General features: G+C 38.9%; 1 protein-coding gene across 1 annotated transcript in view; it reads left to right on the top strand.

Annotated features, from left to right (window-relative positions):
* Positions 1–2,213: 2,213 nt before the first annotated feature.
* Positions 2,214–25,827, top strand: part of STAB1 (stabilin 1) — a 110,874-nt gene continuing 87,260 nt past the window's right edge. Inside the window, exons 1-13 of the mRNA XM_087708218.1 lie at positions 2,214–2,461; positions 7,036–7,169; positions 8,926–9,041; positions 10,155–10,240; positions 11,138–11,207; positions 13,861–13,956; positions 15,261–15,377; positions 17,708–17,904; positions 18,303–18,439; positions 20,076–20,203; positions 21,553–21,641; positions 23,320–23,442; positions 25,189–25,407. Of these exons, the coding sequence (XP_087564344.1) occupies positions 2,381–2,461; positions 7,036–7,169; positions 8,926–9,041; positions 10,155–10,240; positions 11,138–11,207; positions 13,861–13,956; positions 15,261–15,377; positions 17,708–17,904; positions 18,303–18,439; positions 20,076–20,203; positions 21,553–21,641; positions 23,320–23,442; positions 25,189–25,407 (1,593 nt within the window). The 5' untranslated portion in view covers positions 2,214–2,380. The remainder of the gene's footprint in view (positions 2,462–7,035; positions 7,170–8,925; positions 9,042–10,154; positions 10,241–11,137; positions 11,208–13,860; positions 13,957–15,260; positions 15,378–17,707; positions 17,905–18,302; positions 18,440–20,075; positions 20,204–21,552; positions 21,642–23,319; positions 23,443–25,188; positions 25,408–25,827) is intronic.

Here is a 25,827-nt window from a genome sequence, read left to right as displayed (position 1 = left end):
TCTGTCTGTCTCTCTGTCTGTCTATCTATCTGTCTATCTATCTATCTATCTATCTATCTATCTATCTATCTATCTATATACAATTAATTGATACAATGTTTGTGTGTGTGTATATGTGTGTGTGTATGTCTGTGTGTGTGTTGTATTTGTGCTGATAAATAAATAAAGGGAGACTAGTATAGATCTATTTCAAGCTATTTAGCTCTCATCAGCTAGCCATACCCTTACTGGCTAGCTGATGAGAGCTAAATAGCTTGAAATAGATCTATACTAGTCTCCCTTTATTTATTTATCAGCACAAATACAACACAAATGTAACAAAGGCAACAGTAAAAATATTGGGTTTCTGTCGTGATGGTCTCTTGTGACGAGCCGATAAACAGATAATGGAAGCAGTTAGCTTCCTCCAATAATTGGGGCATACCAGAGGTTGTGACACTGTGTGTGTGTGTGTGTGTGTGTGTGTGCGTGTGTGTGTATGTATATATGTATATATGTATATATGTACATATGTACATATGTATATATGTATATATGTATATATGTATATAGGCTTAGGCTTAGGCTTAGGCTTAGGCTTAGGCTTAGGCTTAGGTTTAGGCTTAGGCTTAGGCTTAGGCTTAGGCTTAGGCTTAGGCTTAGGCTTAGGCTTAGGTTTAGGTTTAGGTTTAGGTTTAGGTTTAATAGATTTATATGGCGCCCTTTTCCCAAGGACTCAGGGTGGCATATATATACTGTATGTATGTATGTATGTATGTATGTATGTATGTATGTATGTATGTATGTATGTATGTATGTATGTATGTATGTATGTATCATTTTGGACATGTTTATACATATATACTATATCATAAACAGTGGCAACTGTGTGTGTGAGTGTATCCAAAAGTTAAAATGGTAGTCACAACTGTACAATCAAAGACCCACCCCACTTTTATGTATGTTGCACATATATTGCTATATATTTTAAAAGCAGCTTCAATCACACTGTTGTAGCTTAATTTATTATTGTTGTTGTTGTTTAAAAGGTTATCTTAACTTTTTAGATTCCTCTTTAGATCGTTCACATTCTTTAATTTATAGGAATACAAAGCTCACATTGGAATATTTATTACAATACAAATGTACATGGGCCTTATCTAATGACTAACTGGATAATATTTTTTACTGCTCATAAAGAGATATACTGTTAACTGCTTAAAAAGTTAGTATCTAATGGCAGAGCTCTAAGGCTATCAGAATATAAACTGTCCTGAGATGATAATTTACTGAATAGAAATATTTTACCCATTCCATTCCTAGAGCTCCATAAGAACAGAAATAAATCAATAAAAACAGGCAATAGTGTTTTGCATGTTGATGAGCATTGAACTCCTTGCTATAATTCTACAATCCAAACCTTTGGTTTCTAAAATCATTTGTTGAGTCTTACACAGAGTCTACTTTTAAGCAGCCATGGGCATATACATTTTCCATTTGATACAACAACTGTTCATTTCTAACTTCACAATCAAGCAATCCTTTATTCAGCGTAGCATTATTGTGACAGATGATAGAGCAAATATTCTGTGTTAATATCAGATACCAAAAGTTTAGAGAGAACGTGAGGATGACTTGAAGGACTGGATCTACAATTAATATTGGTCCAGATAATTGAAGGTAGGGAGGAGAAAGAGAAAGAAGGAAGAAGAAAGGAAGGAATATTGGAGGGGAAATGTAATCAATCATCAGCAGTATGGTTTGAAAATCAAACACTTCAAAGAAAGTAGGCTTAATGATAATTTCATATGGATTGTTCTTCACAGCAAGAATTAACCAGGAAGCCACTATATTTATAAGCAGCACTTTTTTCTACATTGTTATCTTATATTTCATGCTTTTATTGATTTGCTTTTATTCATTTGTTGCTGGTGAATTAAAAGTTGTCCTGATATTGTATAAATTTACCAACTAGGTTGTTAACAAAATCTAGTTCACTGGGCAGCCTTACTTCATTGTGAAATGCACAATCAGACTTCCATTCCAATGAAAAAAAAAGAAAAGAAAGGATTTCCTTCTGTCTGTTGTAACTGATAGAAGAGAGGAAACTTGTTAATGTTCCTGTTTTGGGTAATCCATTGTTTTCCTTTCTCGGGATCATTTTCATACTTACTATGCCTCCCTGCTTTTTCCTTTTAAATCTGCTGACAGTTGAGGCTTAGTCAAAATGCTTCTTCTTCTGAATAGTTAGGACTAAGAGATTTACATCATGCAAAGGCTTTCGCTCTTTTCTCATTTAACTTCACAGTTTTTTGGGTCCCATTTTTAGTAGGCGGTGTTATTTTATCAAACCGAACACTTCCCTTCCTGCTTTGAGCAAAGAGATTTCTTCTGCAAAAACATGCCAAGGAAAATTCTTGGATTAGTCTTGTTCACCCTAGCAACATGTGCAACTTTTCCAGCCGAAGGGAAGAAAAATGAGGTGAGTTTTCTTTTCTCTGAGGGGTGAAAAGCTTCAGTCGGCTCTGACATTTTAACTTGGAAATAAGCTCTGGTGAACTTGGGAAAATTAGCTTGCTTCTCAGGCAAAAGTGGTAGAATCTTTCAGCACTTAAAGGGGCAGCAGGATGTTTGAAAAGACGTTGGGTTGAAATAATAAATATTACTTCAACTGGAGAAAGCATTCAGCTTCCCACTTAATTAGACCTTAGAGCTGTGTCTGTCCTTGCACTATGTGTATGGTTTGGGAAAATACATGTATAAGATTGCAAAGATTGATGCATTTTCATGAATTAAACAACTAACAACTTTTCGTTAGAATTAGAAAGTTGGGTCAAGTGATTTGGCAATTCCTTTAGCATAACCTAACTATTTTTAATTGTTAGTGTAAATATTTGTAAAAGTTGAATAATTCCCTCTTGTCAATTATTCTTATTTAAACATTGATGAATGTATGGTCTAATCCAGGATTGCAATAGGGCAACCCCTTAACATTCCTTGAGGCCTCCCAGAGTAGAAAAAGTAAAAAAAATGATTTCCCTATTCCCACCCCACTTTTGGCGGTTATAGGGAAGCTAAGGGGGGAAATGCATGCCTTATGGCTTGCAAATACTTAAGACACCATTTCACCATTCCTTGACTTGCCAAATGGACCCCGGCCCTATCCACTTTTGTTGTGGGATCTTGGCAGGGTTGTGGAAATTCTACGCAAGTCTTTGATCCCGGTGAACCTTACCACCCATGTTTTTATTTAATTCAACTTTGCAAGATTTCTTCCCCCTTCCCCTAATATATTGGAAATCTGATGGTCCACCAGAGCCTGGTCTCAAAAATCACTAGGAATTGGGTGGCATGTACATTTTAAATAAAATTTTAATACATTTCAAAGAATAAATTATTATGTTGGTTGCAAAATCAGCTAGATGTTTAGACTGGATTTTGCATTTTTATTCATCTATTAATCCTTCCCAAGAATCTGGGACAGGCAGATGATGTATTATTTTTATTATGGTTGGTTGCACAGTTTGCCAGATTCTTCTTCATCATCCTCTTCCTCCTTCTAATCATCATCACATTCCAATCTCCAGAATTTATTTTGAACTCTCAGTCCTTCCATATATACTTTTCCATAATGAATCAAGAATTATAATTTCAGCTGCATAATTTTAGGAAAAGAAAAATAATTTTATTCCTGGTTGTAAAACAACTTATTAGCAGATCTCCTTGCCAATCTATTGCTGTTTACTCAAGATCTGTAAAAAAAATATATTCACATCTTGAACAAACGTTTATGAAGTTAGAATGGATCAAAAAGTAATTATTGATAAAGATCCTAATAATGTAAGTGTTTTTTAGATACAAAGAGTTATGAATAAATGTATGTCTTCAGGCCAGTCATTGTTCCCACCCCAACCCACCTCACTCTGTTGTGGGGAAAATAGGAGGAGGAAGGAGTATTAAATATGTTTGCCACCCTGATTATTTATTTAAAAATAAGTAAATAAATCTGTAGAGGACATCAGAAGTGGGAGAGAATCATATGGGAAAATGGATTTGTCCCCTTCTGAGAAAGAAACTAGGGCTATGCAGCAATCCAGTTTCAACAGGAAAAGATGATTTGGAGAAATCTGGATATGTTCGAAGCATTTGTCATCCTTTATCTTAAAACAGGAATCTTTATCTTTTCTTGAGATCACACAGCTGCAAAGTGTATAATTTTGGGTGCTCTAGGAGCACCTGTAGAATCCAAATCATTTCCCCTGTTGAATCTGGATTTCTGAGAGCATTTAAAGAGCTATGTTGAAACTGAGCTTATCCAAATTTAAAGAACTCAAATAGGATGAATTCCAATAACCCTCCCGACCCCTCGACCCACAAAAAAACCCTGTAGAATGATGCTTATAGAGCCAAGGTGGCGCAGTGGTTAAATGCAGCACTGCAGGCTACTGCTAGATCAGCAGGTCAGCGGTTCAAATCTCACCGGCTCAGGGTTGACTCAGCCTTCCATCCTTCCGAGGTGGGTAAAATGAGGACCCAGATTGTTGGGGGCAATATGCTGACTCTCTGTAAACCGCTTAGAGAGGCTTGAAAGGCCTATGAAGTGGTATATAAGTCTACTGCTATTGCTATTGCTATTGCTGTGTTCATATAAATCTGAACAGAACAGGAAAATAAAATAGAAACTTCATTCATTATATGTGTCTTTATAATAATATGAATAACAGTATTATGTGGCTAAAGTCTTTTTATATATATATAAATGTCTTGTTGCTATGTACAAAAACCACAAAAAGAGAAAGGGAATTTACATTACTTTCTAGTGCTTAAACAAATACATCATATTACCATACAATAAACACAAAATGTTAGGAATGTGTCAACAATAATGGTGTAGTGGGTTCGAAGAGGACTGGGTGTATTAACACTGCGCTAAAAGTCTAAAGAATTACATTCAGAACTGTGATGTTGTCATTTATTGCCTGCAACAGGGAGCAGATTACTGAAATGTTACCATTTGCAGAATGGGATTATTTTCCAAATTAGAACATTGAGCCAATAATTTAATCTAATCCAGCAATGATTTGTCTGTATAATTTGGTTTTAACTTTTTAAAGTTAACTTTTTAAAACCCATTTTAATGGGTTCAAGTGTTTGTGTTTATTTAGAGTATATTTCCATAACATATGGAATAGAATCTTGCACTTATTGAAAAGTACAGTACAGCAATAGGAATGGAGTGGGCATCCCCTTCCCAGAGAAAACTCACATATCAACTGCTGAACTGGAGAGACTTAACAGAACCAAATAAGAGAGTTGGATGGGACCTTATAGATCATCTAATCCAACCGCTCACCCAAGCAGGAGACCCTACACCATTTCTGACAGATAGCAGTCCAATCTCTTCTTGAAAGTCTCAAGTGATGAAGCCCCCACAACTTCTGAAAGCAACTCTTCCATTGGTTGATTGTTCTCACTGTCAGAAAATTTCTCCTTATTTCCAGGTTGAATCTCTCCTTGTTCAGTTTCTATCCATTATTCCTTGTCTGGCCTTCAGGTGCTTTGGAAAATAGGTTGACTCCCTCCTCTTTGAGACAGCCCTTCAAATATTGGAACACTGCTATATGTCTCCCCTGGTCCTTCTGTTCATTAGATTAGCCATGCCCAGTTCCTACAACCGTTCTTCATATGTTTTAGCCTCCAGTCCCCTAATCATCCTTGTTGCTCTTCTCTGCACTCTTTCTAGAGTCTCAACATCTTTTTTATAGTGTGGTGACCAAAACTGGATGCAGTATTCTAGGTGTGGTCTTACTAAGGCCTTATAGAGTGATATTAGTACCTCACCTGATCTTGATGCAACTTAGAATTGCATTGGCTTTTTTGGCTGCCATTGCATACTGTTGGCTCATCAATTAGATGCTGGTCACGTTCAGAGGAGTCATTCCTTCACAGAGTTATATTTGTATCTGGATTGAGAACAGGGACCTTACTACTATGGTCAAATATGTAGAAGTAAGATATGTAGATGTGAGAGCCAATCTATTCTTCCTCAAAGAAACAACAGAGCACCAGAAAAGATAAATGCCTTGCTCCAGCCTCTTATCTGCTTGCTCTCTGCTTCCCTCCTCCAAATTCCCCAGGCATGCCCTCCCCCTCCCCCCATTTTCTTCTGATGTGCTTCAGGGCTCTTTTATCTACTTTTGAACAAAACCCAAATTTCCCCAGTGTTGGTGTAGTTATCTGAGTGAAAACAGATCTCTGTGGATGGTGGGTGCACCCTGTTTTTTGCAGTTGAATGTATCAGGGTCCCAAAATATGTTAGTTATGGCCTTATTTTCATCGGGTTCATAAAGCAGAACCATCTGGGCAGAAGAATGGGGAAATGAAAGGTTGTCTCAGTTTTGTTATAACATTGTTGGGGAAGTGCTGCTGACCGAGGTTAAAGAGTTGGCATGGGGGCATTTTTTCTGGCATGAGCCAAGGTGGCGCAATGGTTAGAGTGCAGTACTGCAGGCCACTTCAGCTGACTGTTATCTGCAGTTCAGTGGTTCTAATCTCACCGGCTCAAGGTTGACTCATCCTTCCATCCTTCCGAGGTGGGTGAAATGAAGACCCAGACTGTGGGGGCGATATGCTGACTCTGTAAACCGCTTAGAGAGGGCTGAAAGCTCTATGAAGCGGTATATAAGTCGAACTGCTATTGCTATTGCTATTCTGCTCATGTTGCAGAAAAGCCAAAACCAGTAATTCATTAATGGTTTGGTTTGTCTCCAGAATCTCTGGGATCTGTTGCATATATAGTGCCCATATTTCTCAGCTGGCATGCTGTGATGGTGTGGTTGGGCAGTCCAAACCATCAGACCATGTTTGATCAAGGAAGGCTGGCATGTATTAGATATGGATTGATCAGAACTATTTCCAAATGTCTGTCGTTTGGCTTTATCTCTGCAGATAAGAAATGCAACAGGTTTGAAAACCTGCTGATGCTGCTTGTTATCTTTTAAATGAGTTGTGGAATTGTGCATTCCGTATAAGAACTATCGCCTTCCCTTTTTCCAGTTAACCTCAATGCGATGTGACCGGAAGTTCATATATAGGAAGAATACTCCTTGCACTACTTGTGCTCTAAATCGTCAGCAGGTGAAATGTCCAACTGGATGGGAGGTAACTTACACACCACAACAGCCATGCAGGTAAAAGGTGCTCTTTTCTATCTCACTGTGTATTATGTATTTTAAAACAGGGATTCCTGGTGAATCAAAGGGCACTTTGCTTAATGGTAAAGCCATAGGAATGGTTTACACCTATGGGGGGAAAATAAAGAAGAAAAACCCCATGGCCATTCCCAGTTAATAGGAAACAACATCTGTCAAGCTTCTACTTTCTGTGGATGCAGAATTTGAGTCTGAATTGTGATGTTACATCAGATACATAACAACCCTGATACCGAGGTGGCGCAGTGGTTAAATGCAGCACTGCAGGCTACTTCAGCTGACTGCAGTTCTGCAGTTCGGCTGTTCAAATCTCACTGGCTCAGGGTTGACTCAGCCTTCCATCCTGCCAAGGTGGGTGAAATGAGGACCCGGATTGTTGTTGGGGGCAATATGATGACTCTGTAAACCACTTAGAGAGGGCTGAAAGCCCTATGAAGCGGTATATAAGTCTAACTGCTATTGCTATTGCTATTGATACCAAAGGCTTGGAGGTTTCTATTTAAATAACACATTTCATTAGGTGGCACAGCTGACTTATGTAACCACATCTGGATTTTTATTTTGAGATAACTAAAGTGGAGTAAAGTACCAGAATGTCAAATTATGGCCTGTGGTAAACTTTAATCATGTTATTATAATTGAAACAAGAACAAGCATATTTGTTTTCGTAAATAGGTAGGCAGGCAGGTAGGTGATAACGGAGAGATAGATGGATAAATCAATCTTCATTAAAGTCACAGACCAAAATGTAATTGAGTGGCACTCATTTTTAACAATAACATTTTTAATAGAAGTCACTATGAGCAACACATTTTAATATCTGCAGTAAACTGAACCTTGATTTACATAGATGTAGAGTGGAACCTAGACTTTCGGTGCCACCAAAGGAAAAAAAAATTAATTCAGGTGTGTGCAAAATGTTCAGTGGTATTTGGGGAGAGTGAGACTGAGCTGTTAAGATACCGCTCTGTCTTAGAATGGTAATCAGGATTTCCTATGGCTATGAAGTACACATCAAATTCAGGCAGTCTTTATTTATTTACTGTACCAATCTTGCTCATAGCTCAAGTGCTGCAGTGGTGGGTTCTACGAGTATATTAAAATCACTGCAGACATAATAAAATGTAATGTTAATTCAAAAATAAAATAAACATCTTAATAATTTTGGGACTTCAATCTGAATGTCAATAATTGCTATAAAAGATGCCAAAAATTATTGGAAACTATGATACATGCAGGGTTTTTTTTTTTTCAATAGATACCAAAGCAGCCTTTGCATATCTGTTCCTTTCCTTATATCAATAATATAATTTGGTACTGGTTGTCATTTTATAGTACAAAAAAATAATAGTAACATTTTTGTTTTAATCTGTGATGTAATAAAATTCAATCTACCTGTTCATTTATTATTTATCTCTCTACTAGCAAATATGTTTCCTCTTATTTTTGAATCTAGAGGATTTTCTCATAATCTTTTCATTTTTAGTCTGGAACACTGGAAGTTTTTAAGAAGATGCTGGATAACCATTTGTCTGGGGTGGTGTAGGGTTTCCTGCCTAAGCAGGGGGTTGGACTAGAAAATCTCCAAGGTTCCTTCCAACTCTAATCTAATCTAGAACCTAACTTTTTTCACCATTGAATTTCATACAGTACTGCATTCTTACCACTGCTCCACCAGTAATTCCCCTTCTGATAAGTTTTTGTGTCTGGGCATATGTTTGTTTTCCTATTTCAGATATACAGTAAAATTGGGTGAGAACACCCTGTCTATATTGGGGTGCTATTACATCTGCAAGAAGGAAGGAGAAGAGAAAAAGTGCTGCTCTGGACACTGGGGTCCTCAATGCTATGGTAAGTCTTCGCCTGTACGACACATATCACATAGCCAGGGAGTCAGAGGTTTATAGGATGGTTTGGAAAGCATGTTTGCTTGACAAGCTTTTGGAGTTCGTATGTACTGAAGCCATGGAGCTCTTGAAATCCAGTAAGGAATAAGATTTAAACACTGGCCCATACAGAGGCAGGCAGCATCAGCATGCTATATAATTGAAATAATAAATACCTTCCCTTCTTTTGCAAGCAATGATTTAATCCATTTACAAACACCCCCAGTCATCACGTATTGTACAGGCAATGAACAATGCTGACATTCAATAGCAAAAGGAGAGCATTTTTAAAAAAACATGTTGCAGACATAACACAACAATTGCACATTTGACATGCAACAGTCAATCCCAATCAAGTCAATATGCAAAGAAGGGCCTCCAATTGTAATGGCATCTAGGACTAACCTTGGGAGACAGGAAGAAGAGCCACAGAGTAGACAACGGTCAGAAAAGAAGCAGCTGAGCCTGCAGAAGGAAGGCAAGGAGCATGGCAAATGTCTCAGAGGGGACTCTCCTTATTTTCTTGAGCTGTGAAGATGAGGGGAAAAGATGTACTTTTAGATTTGGAAGATTCTGTTATTTTGAAGGAACCAGATTTCAGGAAGGCTCCCTGTTATCTTGGGTGGCCCAAAGAAACAAAATTGGACCCTGGTGTTTATATGACTAGAGCTCTCTCCACAAGACCATTGAACAAAGAAGAAATGGGCATACATTGTTCATAATGCTGTGCAATGAGGATGCACCTGATTTAGCAATAGCAATAGCACTTAGACAACTATACCACTTTACAGTGCTTTTACATCCCTCTCTAAGTGGTTTACAGAGTCAGCCTATTGCCCCCACCAATATGGGTCCTCATTTTACCCATTTTACTCAAAAGGATGGAAGGCTGAATCAACCTTGAGCCTGGTGAGATTTGAACTGTCAAATTGCAGGCAGCCGGCAGGCAGCAAAAGTAGCCTGCAGTACTGCACAGTAACCACTGCACCTCTGTGGCTCATTTAAACAAAATAGTATAGGTTTTAAAAACGCAGTTTTTAAAACAATCTAAGCATGGGTAACTCTCTTCCTCTTATAGAATGCCCTGGTGGATCGGAAAACGTATGCAACCAACATGGAATCTGTTTGGATGGCTATGGGAATAATGGAACTTGCATTTGTAATGTAAGACTGGGTTTATTTTCTCCAAGAATATTTTACTAGCAGTAAGCTAGACAGTTTATAGCCAAGACTATTCTTTTGGTGCATCATGTCTATGGAGATTCTCAGTCATTCAGGTCATAGTTGTTGTTTTTTCAAGAGACAATTGAACTTTCTTGTTCTTTGTTTCTTGTAAACATTTTGCTTTTCATCCAAGAAGCTTCTTCAGCTCTGACTGGAGCTGACCGCTCTTAGTCCCCCATTTTTAAAACAATTTTTGGTAAGATTTGTTAGTTCCATCTCTCTTCTTTACACGTGCGCCCTATTCTGGAATAATGATTACATGACTTCTTGAAAGAACAAAGGAGGAGATTTAATTTTAACGTTAACAAGGATGCAAATTGATAATAATACGTATGGATGGATTCTTTGTATACTGTGTATTATCCCACAGAAATAAACCATTGGTGGTCTCCCAGGTGTTACTGAAACACACCTTCCAGCAACATTTGTTAGCAACATCAGTGAAAGATCTGCAGGAGTTGTAGTTCTGCAGCCCTTGTAAGACTACAATTTCATCAGCCTTATTGTTAGGAAAGCCAAGATCTTCCTTCCTTCCTCCTTCCTTCCTTCCTTCCTTCCTTCCTTCCTTCCTTCCTTCCTTCCTTCCTTCCTCCCTCCCTCCCTCCCTCCCTCCCTCCCTCCCTCCCTCCCTTCCCTTTCTTCTCTTTCTTTCTTTCTTTCTTTCTTTCCTTTTTTCTTTCCTTCCCTCCTTCCTTCTTTTTTTTTCTTTCTTTCTTTCTTTCTTTCTTTCTTTCTTTCCTTTTTTCTTTCCTTCCTTCCTTCCTTTTTCTATCTTAGTTGCCACCAATGGGACATAAAAATGCCATTCTAAAATGTTGATCTGTTTAATTTCTTTAGGCAAATTATGGTGGCTTTGCATGCCAACATTGCAAGGATGAGAATCATTTTGGCCTTGACTGTCAATCTGGTAAGCATCTCAAGCCCAAGATCTCACTGAAATGAGTCAAGTTAATATCTGGTAGTCAACTAAAGAAGAATTTAAATGAGCTGATGGGAAAATCATAGGCACATGATCATAGTAATGGGCATTGTAAATCATTGCAGAATGTGCAATCAGTTAATATGTTCTGGGCCAGGTATCTGATGGATATGGATTGATTTCTTCATACATTTGAAAATTTCTCATGTTGTCTACATTACTTCTGATATCTCTGATCTGCAGAATACAGTGATAACTCAAAACAGCCAAAACTATAACTCCTAAGTGCCTTCTCACCAGCAGAGCTTTATTAGCTCCTTGGTTTATGAAGCAACTGAGGATAATGAAGTGGATTGGTAGAAAATTGGGGCACCCAGCTGCACCATTCTAGATCTCAATCTCTAAGGAAATTATTAATATTCTCAAACACTACCTAGTATCAATATTGGGTAGAACAGGCTTAAATTAATTCCAAGCAAGGTGCTATTGGTAAGGAAAAGGTTGAACTATTGATTATGTACCAGAAAATTGTTGTTGACTTTTAGCAATCACATAGATCGTCACAGCAGTATCACGTGACTATTGAGACTCTCCCCCCCCCTTCATGGACATGGACGTGGCCAGCGTGTGACGTCTCCAGCCCGTGAGCCAGGAGTTTGACAGCCCTGACATAGATAGACTTTTTCCATGACAATCTGATCTTTCAGGTCTTTTGATGTAATGTAAATACACATCACCAGTGTAATTGAGTCCATTCATCTTCTTCCCTGTCTTGCTATTCCTCTTTTTCTGTTTTTCCCAGCATTATAGATTTTTTAAGAAAGCTACGTCTTCACAGAATATGTCCAGAATACAATAATTTCAGCCTTGTCATTTGTGCCCTGAGTGAGAACTTTGGGTTGTTTTGTTTGATGTTTCATTTGTTTGTCTTCTTGGATGTCACAGTATTCTTAGGAGTTTCCCCCCCCCACCCCATACTTCAAAAGTGCCAATACTGTTGCTATTCTACTTTTTTTAAAGTCTAAATTTTGCTTCCATTCCAGGGCATACCTTGGTTTGCATAATTCTGATCTGAGCATTTACATATCTTTTACAAGGCCTTTGCAGTAGCTTTATCAAATGCTAGTCTATACCATGTTTCTTGACTATTTGTTCCTTTACTGTTGATGGTTGATTCTAAAAGGTGGAAGATCTTCACCAAATTGATTTCTTTTTTGTCAGTTCTAAGGCTAGTTGTTCTACCTGTTGTCATTAATTTGATCTTCTTTATATTTAATTTTAGTCTCTTTTTGCCCCATTTTTCACTGTGCTGCATGACTTTTATTACAAGAGCTTGCAGATCCTTTTGCATTTTAGAATAACTCTCAAATAGATCAAGTTTTTTTTCTGGTTGTTCTTCTCCATGAAAATTAAAATGCTCCTGGATCTCCAATCACCACTGGCTTTTCAGAGGCTGGCTGGATAACAGGGATGCTTGTTCTTTTAAGACCAATATATCAATTTTCAATCCTTTCTATAGTGGCAGTTGTCCATGCTTCAGTTCAAAACACTTAAACTTGCAAACAGTGTGGAAATTGTAAGTGATATGAGGTCAGGTGGCTGTTGATTGGGATGAGGTTGATGAGGTCAGGTGGCTGTTGATATATACAGTTAACTCAGTGGTGGGATTCAAATAATTGAATAACCTTTTCGCCCAGGGTCAGGTTGGCTGTTGTGGGAGGCGTGGCCCATCCCCATCCTCCATCTCTGCCACACATGTGGGGCAAACCAGTTGTTAAATTGCCCCCACCCTTGCTATCAAAGTAGATCCTGGGCGATGCACTGCACTGGAGAAATGGGAAACAGACTGGCCAGCACAAGAGGGGAGGAGCAGCAGGGAGAAGAAAGAGGGAAAGTAGCCTTCTCCTTTCCTCATGCCGGCCGGTCTGTTGCCCATGTCTTCATTGCAATGCAGTACCCAGGACCCACTTTAATAGCAGTGGAGGGACAGAATTTAATAACTGGTTCGCCTGAACTGGTGCAAACCGGCTAAATCCCACCACTCAGTTAACATGATGCTTGTAGTAAAAGATCCACACTGGGTTGCCTAGTAGGCATAGTTTACAAGATAATATTGACCTTTGAAGGTCTAAATGCTACAAGGCCTAAATATTAGCCAGGCCATCTCTTCTGCTATTAAGTTGCACAGTTATATAGATGATCAGCAAAGAATCTTTTAAAAATACCCTACCATCAAAATGCTGGCAAAAGGCTATGAACTGCACTCATAGGCGTGTTTAGCTCTCATTCTCTCTGTATTTGCAAAGATTTTCATTTTAACTATATTAATGACTTATTTTAACTTTAATTCTATTAATTTTGTTGTTTTGCTTTTTATATACCTTTACTTTGAGAGCTTACCTTTACTTTACTTTGGGAGCTCAAGATGGGATGCACAATGCTAATTTTATCTCTCCAACAATAACTCCTTGAAGAAGATTGATCCAAACAACAGTGATTGGCTCAAAGGTAGCCAATGAACTTAATGGTAAAACTTCCCTGCTCCCAGCAAAACTTTCCTGCTCCCAGCTACATTAATGATTGCAATATTTTTTGATAAGACTCTTAAGTATGAATTATTTAATCATCTTCTCTTGCTTAGTATGTGAGTGTCAGCATGGAGTTTGCAACCATGGTCCCTCTGGAGATGGAAAGTGTACCTGCTATGCTGGCTACACTGGCCCCAGGTGTGACCAAGGTGAGTGCACAAAAGTTTACCTTTTACATTCCTTTTGTCTTCAGATCTCACCATCAGGTTGCTTCAGAAATAACTAGCATAGCTTGGAAATTATCTGGGACAATCTTTTTTTTTTTTTTTTGCTAGACAATAAATAACATGTTAAAGTTTAGGAATAAATATCTACAGAAATTCTTAGTCATCCAGGTCATGGTCATCCCAAAGGTGGTTTTTCAAGAGGCAACTAGACTTTCTTTGTCTTCCTTTGAAGATGTTTTGCTTCTCATCCAAGAAGCTTTTTCTGCTCATTTAGGAATAAATATTTAACAGGTATTCAGAACAGTCTGAGTCACATACAATATTTAGTTTCTGGGTTGATAATAAATAAGAGGAAAAGAGATAATAAATACTGACCCTTGTTCGCCCTGTACACACTCATAGAACACACACACACACACACACACACACACACACACACACACACACACACACAAAGGGACAGAGAGAGATTTCTGCTTGCTGCCTATAGGCAGACAGATTAGTTCTACAGTGGGAGAGAAAATTAAAGCAGTAGCGTGGAAGATTTATTACATGCTATTCTGATTGTGTGTAAATATGTAGTGCTTTTAATTAAATTTCTAACCCTGGGGAGTCTGTTTTAAAATAGACAAGCTATAAAGAGACAATCAGAATGGAACACAAAATATAGTTCCAAGTTCTCTGATGAAGACATATCTAAGTAATTGGAATCCTGTGAATAATTCCTCCCTCTGCATAATCGTGATGCAACTTTCAGATACTTGTAGCTGTAGAGGTAAATGATACTTTTAGTTTAGTTTAGTTTAGTTTTATTAAAGTTGTATGCCACCCTATTCCCCGAGGGAACTCAGGGCGGCTAACAAACTAAATAGGGAAAAGGGGAAGTACAAAAAACAAGAAGACAAGACAAATACAAAAAAACAAATTAAAAACTCATCAACAGCCGCAACAATTCGAGTGGGGCTGGGAACTCATCAGCCCCAGGCCTGCTGGAACAGCCAGGTTTTAACGGCTTTGCAGAAAGCCTGAAGGGTGGCGAGGGTCCGAATCTTCAGGGGGAGATCGTTCCAGAAGGCTGGAGCAGCCACAGAGAATGCCCTCCCCCGGGGGGTCGACAGTTGACACTGGCTAGTTGATGGAATCCGGAGGAGGCCTAATCTGTGGGATCTAATTGGTCATAGGGAGGTAATTGGCAGAAGGCGGTCTCTCAAGTACCCAGGTTTTTATGTTTTCTTTTATGTTCTCTAGAGGCTCTAATTTCAAATAATCATCTTTTGTGATTCCAGAAGTTCCCAATTGTGGTGGTGTAATCTGTGAAGCCAACTCCCTTTGTGTGGTAAAGAATGGGAAGGCTGAGTGTGAATGTATTCCAGGCTACAAGAAAATTGGGATTAATTGTCTAGGTGAGAGGAAACCTTGAATTTTTATGTAGCATGTTAGAGCATTTCAAAGTACTCCACACGTGTCTTCTTTATACTTCTTGTAAACAGAATTCATACAATGAGATCTACAAGAGGTAATAGAAAACATTCTTCAATGCAGGGGTGAAATTCAGCAGGTTCTGACAGGTCCTGGAGAACTGGTAGCAGAAATTTTGAGTAGTTCGGAGAACTGGCAAATATCACATCTAGCTGGCCCCAGAGTGGGATGGAAATAGAGATTTTGCAATATCGTTCTCCCAGGAGTGGGGAGGGAATAGAGATTTTGCAGTATCCTTCCCTGCCACCCCCACCAAGCCACACCCACAGAACCGGTAGTAAAAAAAAATGAATTTCACCACTGCTTCAATGATTCCAGCCATCAATCATGTTTCCTTCCAGAGCAGGGATCTCCAAATTTGGCAACTTTAAGACTTGTGCACTTCAACTCCTAGAATTCTCCACCCAGCATATTCTCAATTCTGGGAGTTGAAGTCCACAAGTCTTAAAGTTGCCAAGTTTGAAGACCTCTGTTCCAGAGCATTCTATTCCAGTCTTTCCTAACAGTGTTGAGCTAAATTTCACTCATTGTCAATCAACATGCTAAGACATGATGGAGCTGTAGTTCAAGATACCTGGAAGAAACCAGGCTGGATAAATTGTTCTATATCATTCTCATTGCCAACTGGTTGTTCATTTCTTCTGCCAACAAAATTCAGCATTCCACAACCACTAAGTAGTTCCTTCTGAAAAGTTTTGTTGTGTTTCTATGAATCCTGGGCTTTGCCTCAGCCTGTTGATGCTCCTCCTTGTACAGGTGATATTGTTCTTGATTAAACAACACTTCAGACACCTCTAATTGTTGAAAATAGAAAAGGGGAATTTCATAGGAGAGGCTAGTCTTCTAGAGTAGTGATTTGTAGCGTCTCCATGCCATTGCTGCAACACTAAATCATTAATGCAGTTTGTAAAGACTATCACACATGGATCACACACCCTCTCTCTTCCACTTGGCACTGCCTCCTCATAAAAGCATCACAGATGGGCTTTGTTTTGCATATTTATTTTGTAACTGAGGAAACCGGCTCTCTGCCACACAGCCTGCTTCAGCCTGCAGACTGCAACCACAGCAATTGAGAGGGCCAGAAAATTGCTTTGCCTTTTATTTTATTTTAATCTTCTGTTTCACCGTCTGCATCTTCTCTAGGGTGAGTGGCTCAGAGTTGCTTAAGAGGAGCAGTCACGTACATCTTTTAAATAAATAAATAAAAATAAATATTGCAGTTGGCTTGTGAACATAAAGATCAGTTATTGTTACAGTCATTGTTAGGATACCTACTCTGGAAGAGCTTTAAGCATAGAGAATGTGGCCCAAAACCACAACTCTGCTTAAAGAATTCAGAGCATGCATGAAATGTGGCTTAGAACCAGGAGTGGGTTTCAAAAAATTGTATTACCAGTTAAGTGGGCGTAGTTAGAGGGGGGGCATGTGACTGAGTGGGCGTGGCAGTGGTGGGTTGCAGGTGGTACGCCCTGGTATGGGCGTACCGGAGCCTGCCCGGAGCACCGGATACCGTTCCAGTACGGTGCTCCAGAGGGCCCACCTGCCCGCCTGACCTCATTACTGGTCTTTTAAGTCTTTGGCACTTCTGCACATGCGCATAGCGCATACAGTGCCTGCACGACGCTCTGCTGAGCTGCTGGAGCGTCGCAGAGGCGCTAAGATGCATGCGTACACTGTACACGTGTACGCACATGCTGCGCGTGTCCGTACCAGTTGGAACTTGGCGTCACTGATGCACACTCAGTCACATGACCCCTTCACCAAGCCATGATCACCAAAACGGTGGTGAAAAGATTTGACTGGGAGGGGGATCTCCAATCTCACCAGAGCTAAGAGAGTGCCTGCAAACTACACAGTAAGAAAAAAAGTTTTTGTCCTCCCCAAAGGTTTTGGCAAAAAATTCTCTCAAACTCTAGTAATACCAAGTAAGACAGAAGGACTTTGTAATCGATAACACTGAAAACTATAATGAGACCTAATCCAAGCTCCCAGTATTTTTAAAAAGTAAAGAAGTAAATCCTACATGATGGTGAAAATGTATTGGATATTACTTTCATGTTTGAGCACTATAGTCTTCGGGTGTTCTGAAGAACCATATAGTCAGGGTTGAGGAATTGTTTACAGCTTAAGATATAATTAATTACTCTAGTAGTTGGTAAGGGCTTGATTCTTCAGATACAGAACCTATTGGTATTGAAAGTTGACTTTGCATTATTATAGCTCTGAATATTTTTATTTACTTTCTTTTCAGCCCAAGATCCCTGTAACTCCTTTCCATGTTCCCCACATGCTGTTTGCAAGACTGTCGAGGAAACCAAATATCAGTGCATCTGTGCTGAGGGATACAAAGGAAATGGGAGAGTGTGCCAAGAAAGGCAACCCTGTCTTGACAACAATGGAGGCTGTCCTATAAATACCACCGACTGCATTCCCCAGGACACAGGAAAGGTAAATGGTGCCTTGCAGTGTACTTTGATTGTAGCAGCTATGTATGAAAGCAGACAGTTAGCAATAGGGCCAAGTTATTTGAGGGCTCTCCTAACTCCTATGTTTTTTGTCTAGAAGGCTCATGCCAACAGAGGTAATGAACTCTGGATCCCTTTGTTTAATAATGTTATGTATTAGAATCATGACACCTGCTGCTTGTTCATTCATTTAATATTTGACAAAAAAACATTTCATATTATTTCATGATATTTTTGCTTATGTTTGTATATTGGGTCTAGGACCCATGTTGATTTTGATTTGTAGTGATTTTTGTGTTCTTATTTGAAGTGTTGGTAATTACCTTTAAAGCCTTGCAGGGGCCTACGGCATTGTGACTAGTCTTCTTTCTATTTCCATAGCCACTTTGCCAATGTAAAGTAGGAATGAAAAGGGAAAGAGGAGGGATAAATAATTGCATACCCACCAATGAATGCCCAGCATTTTTTTGCGACGGTGGTAAAAAGAAGTGTAAAATGACCCCTGATGGGTTTTTCAAGTAAGTACTTCAGCAGCCCAGCATGAATTCAAAATAGAAGGTATTCTGAATTTCTATCGTTTGCTATAATACTAAATTCAGAAGTCTGGTTTACATGTTTTCTATGTATCTTAGGAGAGAGGGGGTAGGGAGGGAGAGAGACAGAGAGAGACAGAGAGAGAGACACAGAGAGACACAGAGAGAGACACAGAGAGACAGAGACGGAGACAGAGAGACAGAGAGACAGAGAGACAGACAGAGACAGACAGACAGACAGAGATATGAAGGACTAGTTCCCAGTGAAATGTAATTTTTGATACATGCATTCATTTTCTGTTAAGTATTTTATCCCATTTTTCTCCTAAAAAGCTCAGATCAGTGTTATGGTAGAATAATATCCAAAAATAGCAGGGCATATTTTTTGAACAAAGATTCAAAACATATATTTGCTCATTCCGAAAACCTCTGTCCTGAATATTGAAGGCAGTATTTTTAGACTTGGGAATCCCCACTATAAAGTTACTCAAATTATATGCTCAATACAATATGGCAAGAGCTACAAATACATCAACATTCCTAAAATTTATATATTATTTATTGGAGGTAGCAGGAGTACAGTATCTTTTTATTGGAAAGCTGCTTATTCTCCATCAATGAAAATATAAAAAAAAGAAGTCTTGTTTTTCAATATTAGAGGCCAATACCTGCAAAGCAGCCTGTAATGTTTCTCCTTGCAAATGTGGCCTTTCTATGATCATCACACAGAGCAAAATTGTTCACCTGCATAGGAGTGGCTACTTTGTTCTAGCCTCATAGAGCTTCACTAGGCTGCAAGAGAAGAATGGTACTTTTCCTTTGAATTCCTAGCTCAATTATGTCCTTCTCTAGTTATGAGTGTCACTAGCATCCAAGAATCATTGTTTTAAAAACCATATGCTTCCCTTGGAATTTTATGCAAATCTGGTGATAGTTGGCCATTTTGGCCATAGTATCACCTCCTTCTAACCTGAGTTTTTAGATACCAATGAAACTCCACTCTGCTCTTCAGGTTTTACAAAAGTTACATTTGGCATCTTTCCAAGCACGGAATGCCAATATTATTAACATTCCATGTTACAAATGTGGGTGTCAAAAAGAAAAGAAAGACTGGTTCACTTTGACAAATTCAGATATGAACTAGAGCAGCCTTCCCCAATATGATATTCCTTAGATATGTTGGACTTCTACCTCTGCAATAATCAAATGACACTGGGTTTGAAGCTTAACATGATCAGGATGGCACCATTGAGGAAGGTTGACACTGGCATTTTCTATGCCTTTTGTCACTAGAGGTGGCCCTTTATTTATAACCACAATTGAGCCCCAAATTTATATTGGTACGTGAGTCAGTTGTTAAATGAGGTAAAATACAGAATATTTTTAATATGGGATTTGTTTTATCTATGACTAGAAAATAGAGGTAGAAATTAGAAATTGGAAAGATATTATGTATAAGCAGATAAAATCAGACAACACATTGTTCAAAAAGCATGTATGTTTGTATAAATAAAATATATTTTTTTAAAAGACTGCAGCTGCTAAATGTGAATTGGTTGCAAAATACTTAATAATGGGACAGTTGCCCAAACCTCATCTTATATCACCCTCTTTTGTTCAGCTGCATCTGCTCAACAGGAGAAATCAATGTTGGAAGTCACTGTTACAAAACTATCCTGAGTGAAATCGTTAACAAAAATAGATATGGAAGATATTCCAGGGAATTGAATGATGCACTGACATTATTCGGTAACTTTCTTTTCTGAGTGAATTTAACCATACATAATTGCAATTGGGTAGAAAATCATTGAACTATTCTAATTGTTTCAGATTGATTTCTTTGAATACTATAAATGAGAAGAATCCTACGATACTCACAACTGATGTGCTTACTTAAAAGGGTAGCAGCATTGATTAAATTAACTTGTTAATTCAGAAAACAATTAAAAAATGTCAAGTGCATGAAATTAGGAGCCAAGGGAATTCAAATGAATAGAAGTGTATTGCAAGCTATCATTCTCTACAAGAATCTGAACTGCTAATGGTCAAAGCAAATTGGCAGTAGATAAGAGTCAACAGGGTAGAAGAGGGGCTGAGCTCTTGTTGGCATGAAGGAACTTGAGACTTATGACATGTTTCACCCATCCCTCAGCTCAGCCTGATCATCTCCTACAAAAATATAATCCAGGGCACACAAACTTTTAATTCAGATCAAGTATACATTTCAGAACAAGGAAGAAGGTAATTCAGCTGATTGTGTTAAACTATCTCATTTGTAGCTACACATCAAAATATATTGGGACGCCATAGCTAGATCTCCTAACTTTTTTTATTGTCTTTAAAAAGAGGCCTTCATATTCAAGGATGCTGAAAACTTTTGGTGGGTCTTTTTTTCTTTCGGGATGGATGCAAATGCTAAAGATAATTTAATATTATATTATTAAACTAAATTTAAAAGAGATCCAAATATACCTAACCATGAATCACTAAACATAGAGATGTACATATTAACATGGAAAATTAAGTATATGTTGTATCCTGCTTCCCTTTTGGTGGGAAATAGATAAGTACTTGCATATGTTACCTGTTCTGGCAAGTAGCAGCTGGGTGGACAGTGTTGATTGGAGAAATGCTGTAAATGTTGAGAAAGAATTAAATGTCTCTTTCAACCTCTCAGTCCAATTCAGGGTTGCCCAAGTAGGGGATAGAAACAGAAATATAATGAAGATGTCTTCATAAAACCTTCAACCTGCACATCTAAGGCATATAGCACTTAGACTTATATACCACTTCGCAGTGCTTTACAGCCTTCTCTAAGCGGTTTACAGAGTCAGCATATTGCCCCCAACAATTTGGGTTCTCATTTTGCCCACCTTAGAAGGCTGGAAGGCTGAGTCAACCTTGAGCCACTGAGAGCTGAACTGCCAAACTGCTGGCAGTCAGCAGTATTAGCCTGCAATACTGCGTTCTAACCACTACAACACCATGGCTCATTCATATAGTCTGTTAAAGAAAATGCTTCCAGTTGTATGCATGATTATTAATGATATTCAGGTGTTGTTTTTTTAATGAATGTATGGTATGGAATCTTTTAACAGATAAAGGTTGTTCGTTAGCCCTGGAGAACTATGGGCCTTTCACAGTTTTTGTGCCTACCGGAAAAATCTCTCCTCAATTTAACTTCAGTGTAAGTACTCTTTTCTCTTATTAATTAATTACTCCTAGTATTTGTGTCTGAAGTAAGGCTACCACGGTCCTTCTTGATGAAGATTATCATTTGGTATTTTTACTCACTGTGTTTGTTTTTCAGAGAGAATTACAATGAAGGGGAAGGGAGAGATAGATGGGTAATTATTTGTGGGGCTTGCAAAGGAGGTGAAGTTTAGAAACCATGGTTCATTGTAAGGCCAGCAACACTCCACACATTCTTTAACAATAATCATCCACTGTCACACAAAAAGAGCTGTATCTGGCAGAGTGAGAACCCAGTGTAGTACCCAGCAACTGGAAAGAAGGTGCCTATATGAACAATTCAAGTGGATTGGGTACCCACAAGCACTTATTACAAAATGCCTGCACAAAATGCACAGGAGAGAAAAGAAAGAAGCTAAAAGAGCAACTATGTGGCACACTCTGCCATAGCTCAAAAACATTTCAGAAGCAGTAGCATACAGCTTCCAAGATCTGCAAGTGGACATCGCACACTGCCCGGAGGCTACCATATGAGGACAAATTATGCATTCTAAAGATCGCTTGGCAGTGGGAGATACTTTCAATGTAATCTACCAGATCCCCTGCATGGATTGCCCCTGTGAATATGTAGAGCAAATGGGGAGGAAGCTAAGCATCAGATTGCAAGAACACAAGCAAGCGGTGAGATGAGGAGACCCGAACTCATTGGTAGACTCACATTGCAATGAACAAGCACACACATTTAATTTTGCAGCATCTAGGCTCATTGGACATGTGGGTAAGAAATAGCCAGGGAAATAATTAAAGCCTGGAAAATGTGCCCCTCAGAGGTGGGTTGCTTCTGGTTTGGCCGAATTGGTAGTGAAATTCAGGTCTGGGACCAAGACGGGCAGCAACCCAGGCCTGCTACACCCCAGAGTCGGGGCATTGAACAGTGCATGCATGCGGGTTGCAAATCAGTAGTAAAATCAGCAGCAACCCATCCCTGGTGCCCCTTGTCAGTTAACAGGAGTGCTGATTTACCACCATCTTAGGACTTAGGACTGAAGGGCTTGGCAGAACAAGGAAACAACAGCCAATCACCAGCTATCAACACACCAATCAGCCAACAGGAAGGCACCACATAAACATAACTCACAGAATAGCCCAAAGCATGTATTCCAATAGAGTGAAGTTCCCTGAGGATGGGCTCCAGCATGAGTTTGAAAGCTCAGGAAAGTAAATCTCTAGTCCCGGTGACCGACCCAGATGCGATCTTTCATCATTATCCTGGGACATTTATATTTGCCTTCATTTGTCAGGTGAATCTCCTTACAATGTCTTTTGACCCATTCAGAAAGGCTAATGTATAGGATCGCTCTCTCAATACCATTTTGTACATGCTAGAGATTCACAGTGATTATATTTTATTATTTTAAAAAATAACCCCAAAAGTCATCTAAAGAAAAGCACGATGGTACCATTAAAAAAAAACTGAAGTGCTGTTGTCAGGTAATGTGTCATCTATGTGTGTTATTTGAAAAAGAAATACAATAATGAAAGAAAGGAGAATAAAAAAAAAAGAGAAATAATCCAATATGTGCCATGATAACTTATTTGTTCTAATTTTAGATGTAGTGCTTGATATCTGTATAAAACTGATATGGAACATTACATATCTCCTCTCTATGAAGGTCTCATATGCACAGGAATTCTGCAGGAAGCATATAATAGTTGGGCAGCACTTGATAAAAAATACACGTGACCCTCTGTTTTTATGGACATTATCTGGAGATAAAGTGGAATGTCGTGGATGGGTAAATATTTTTTACAGACCCGAGATCCTAAAAATGAAGCTATAGCTCAAGTTTGTCCCTCCCTCCCTCCCTCCCTCCCTCCCTTCCTTCCTTCCTGAAATTTTAGGTCAGTTTTAAACAGCCCAAGGAAAGTTGTCCAATGTTTTCCTTTACAATTATTGCACTCAGTATCACAATTATATTTCACTGATTTAATTCAAACATTATGTTATTCCCTGGAGCCCATTCGGGAGGGGGGCCTTCAGAGATATTCCAGGTGGGTTTCAGATATGGCATCAACTAAAATCCCAGGGCAGAGGTGGAGATCTAATGATCATCTGGAAATCTCTTGTGGTTTTCAAGGGCATTGTTGCATAGGTCACCAGATGTAAGATTCCATTCGTTATATTGGGTTGTAGGGATCAGTTGGGATTGTTGTTGTTGTACTAGCTTCTCTTTGTAACTTGACTCCATTGCTAAGTTCAATTTCTCTATGATTAGGGTCTGACGGTGCTTGGGATTTGGACGGGCCTATCCCCGAACATCTAGAGCACAATAGTGTAGTGATTAGGGCATGAATTACTATATGAAGGCCCCCCTGATCCATTGATATACAAGACATGCCTCTGCAAAGCCCACTGCTTCTATCTGCTTTGCAATCAGGAGCTGAGAGTCCAAGATGGCCTCCTAGATTGTACAGAAGTTTCACATAAAAGTCAATAATAGAATACCTCCAGATTTCAGAGAAGAAAGGACAAAAAGACAAAACCTGCCCTTCCCATTCCAACCTGTACAGCCTTCAAACACTAGGTTGGACATTATCTGATCAGTCAGGGACTGAAATATACAACTGGGTATCATCTACATATTGGTAATTCTGACCACAATCCCAGCAGTTTCATGTAGGTGTTAAAAAAAGGGAGGAAGAACTCAACTCTGCAGCAACCCCAAGTGAGGGGGCCTGGGCATAATCTCTTCCTACCTGTCATAGGTTTGCCTTGGTAAGGCCATGCTTGGAATACTGTATCCAGTTTTTGGTCTCCACGATGTAAAAAAGATGTGGAGACTCTGGAAAGAGTGCAGAAAAGAGCAACAAAGATAATTAGGGGACTGGAGACTAAAACATTTGAAGAACGGTTGCTGGAACTGGGTATGTCTAGTTTAAGAGAAAGAAGGACTAGGGGAGACATGATAACAGTGTTCCAATATCTCAAGGGTTGCCACAAAGAAGAGGGAGTAAAACTATTCTCCAAGGCACCTGAGGGTAGAACAAGAAGCAATGGGTGGAAACTGATCAAGGAGAGAAGCAACTTACTCACAGTTAGAACAATTAGTGGAACAACTTGCCTCTAGAAGTTGTGAATGCTCCAACACTGGAAAATTTTAAGAAGAAATTGGATAAACATTTGTCTGAAGTGGTGTAGGATTTCCTGCCTAGGAAGGGGGTTGGAATAGAAGACCTCCAAAGTCCCTTCCAACTCTGTTATTCTATTCTATAACTGATTGAAACCAGGCACAGAGAAAGGAGGAAAACCAGCGTAAAATAGTGCCTGCCATCTCCAATGAAGCTAGTCCAAAAAGATATTATGGTTGACAGTATGCAAAGCTGCTGAGAGATCAAGTAGCACAAAATTGGGTGCACCATGCTTGCCCCTCTTCCACCATCTGATGAATGCCATCCCCAACCTAAACCCTGGTCTAAAGCCCAACTGCACTCTACTTTTCAAGAACAATAACTGCATTTACAAGTATTAACAATTGCAATAAAATGTCAAAGCAATAATAAAACTTAATTGTAGAGAAATATTTATCATAGAAAAACCTTGTATTGCTCTCCAGAAGAGGCCAGCTGAGTACATTTACTCAGATTCTCCAAGGAACTACTATTCCATCACTGACTTCAATTTGCCAGCAGCTAATGGTGTTATACATATTGTTAACCCTATAAGGAAAATGGACACCACAGATAACTCTGATAATGCTCAGGTATGATGAATATTCTTTTTCCTTATGAAAACAGAGTCATAGGTAGTGTATAGGGATAATTCCTTAAACGAAATAGCTTTTAAGAATTGTGCTTCTATAATTAGAAGCACAATTGTACTTCTAACCTAGAATCAATCTAAAACAGATGTTTCCAACTCACATGTGGTCTGGATAGCTAGTAATACGCCCCACAAGATATAATAAAAATATTGGGGGGGGGGGAAAGGAAATTTAATAATGCGTATTAATTATATGTTATATATGGCCCCAAGAACAATTTCTCTACACTCAACATGATCCACGCAAGGCAAAATTTGGACACCCATGATATAAAGCCTTTCTACTATACTTTTTCATAGCATTAGACTCATGCGAATGGTTTGACACTATAAAGTTCCACACAACCCCTACTGCTTAATA

This window comes from Thamnophis sirtalis, unplaced genomic scaffold (assembly GCF_051295495.1).
Source record: "Thamnophis sirtalis isolate CommonGarterSnake01/CBP01778 unplaced genomic scaffold, rThaSir2_p1.2 scaffold_3, whole genome shotgun sequence".
Classification (NCBI taxonomy): Eukaryota; Metazoa; Chordata; class Lepidosauria; order Squamata; family Natricidae; genus Thamnophis; species Thamnophis sirtalis.
This window is presented reverse-complemented; position numbering and strand designations above follow the sequence as displayed.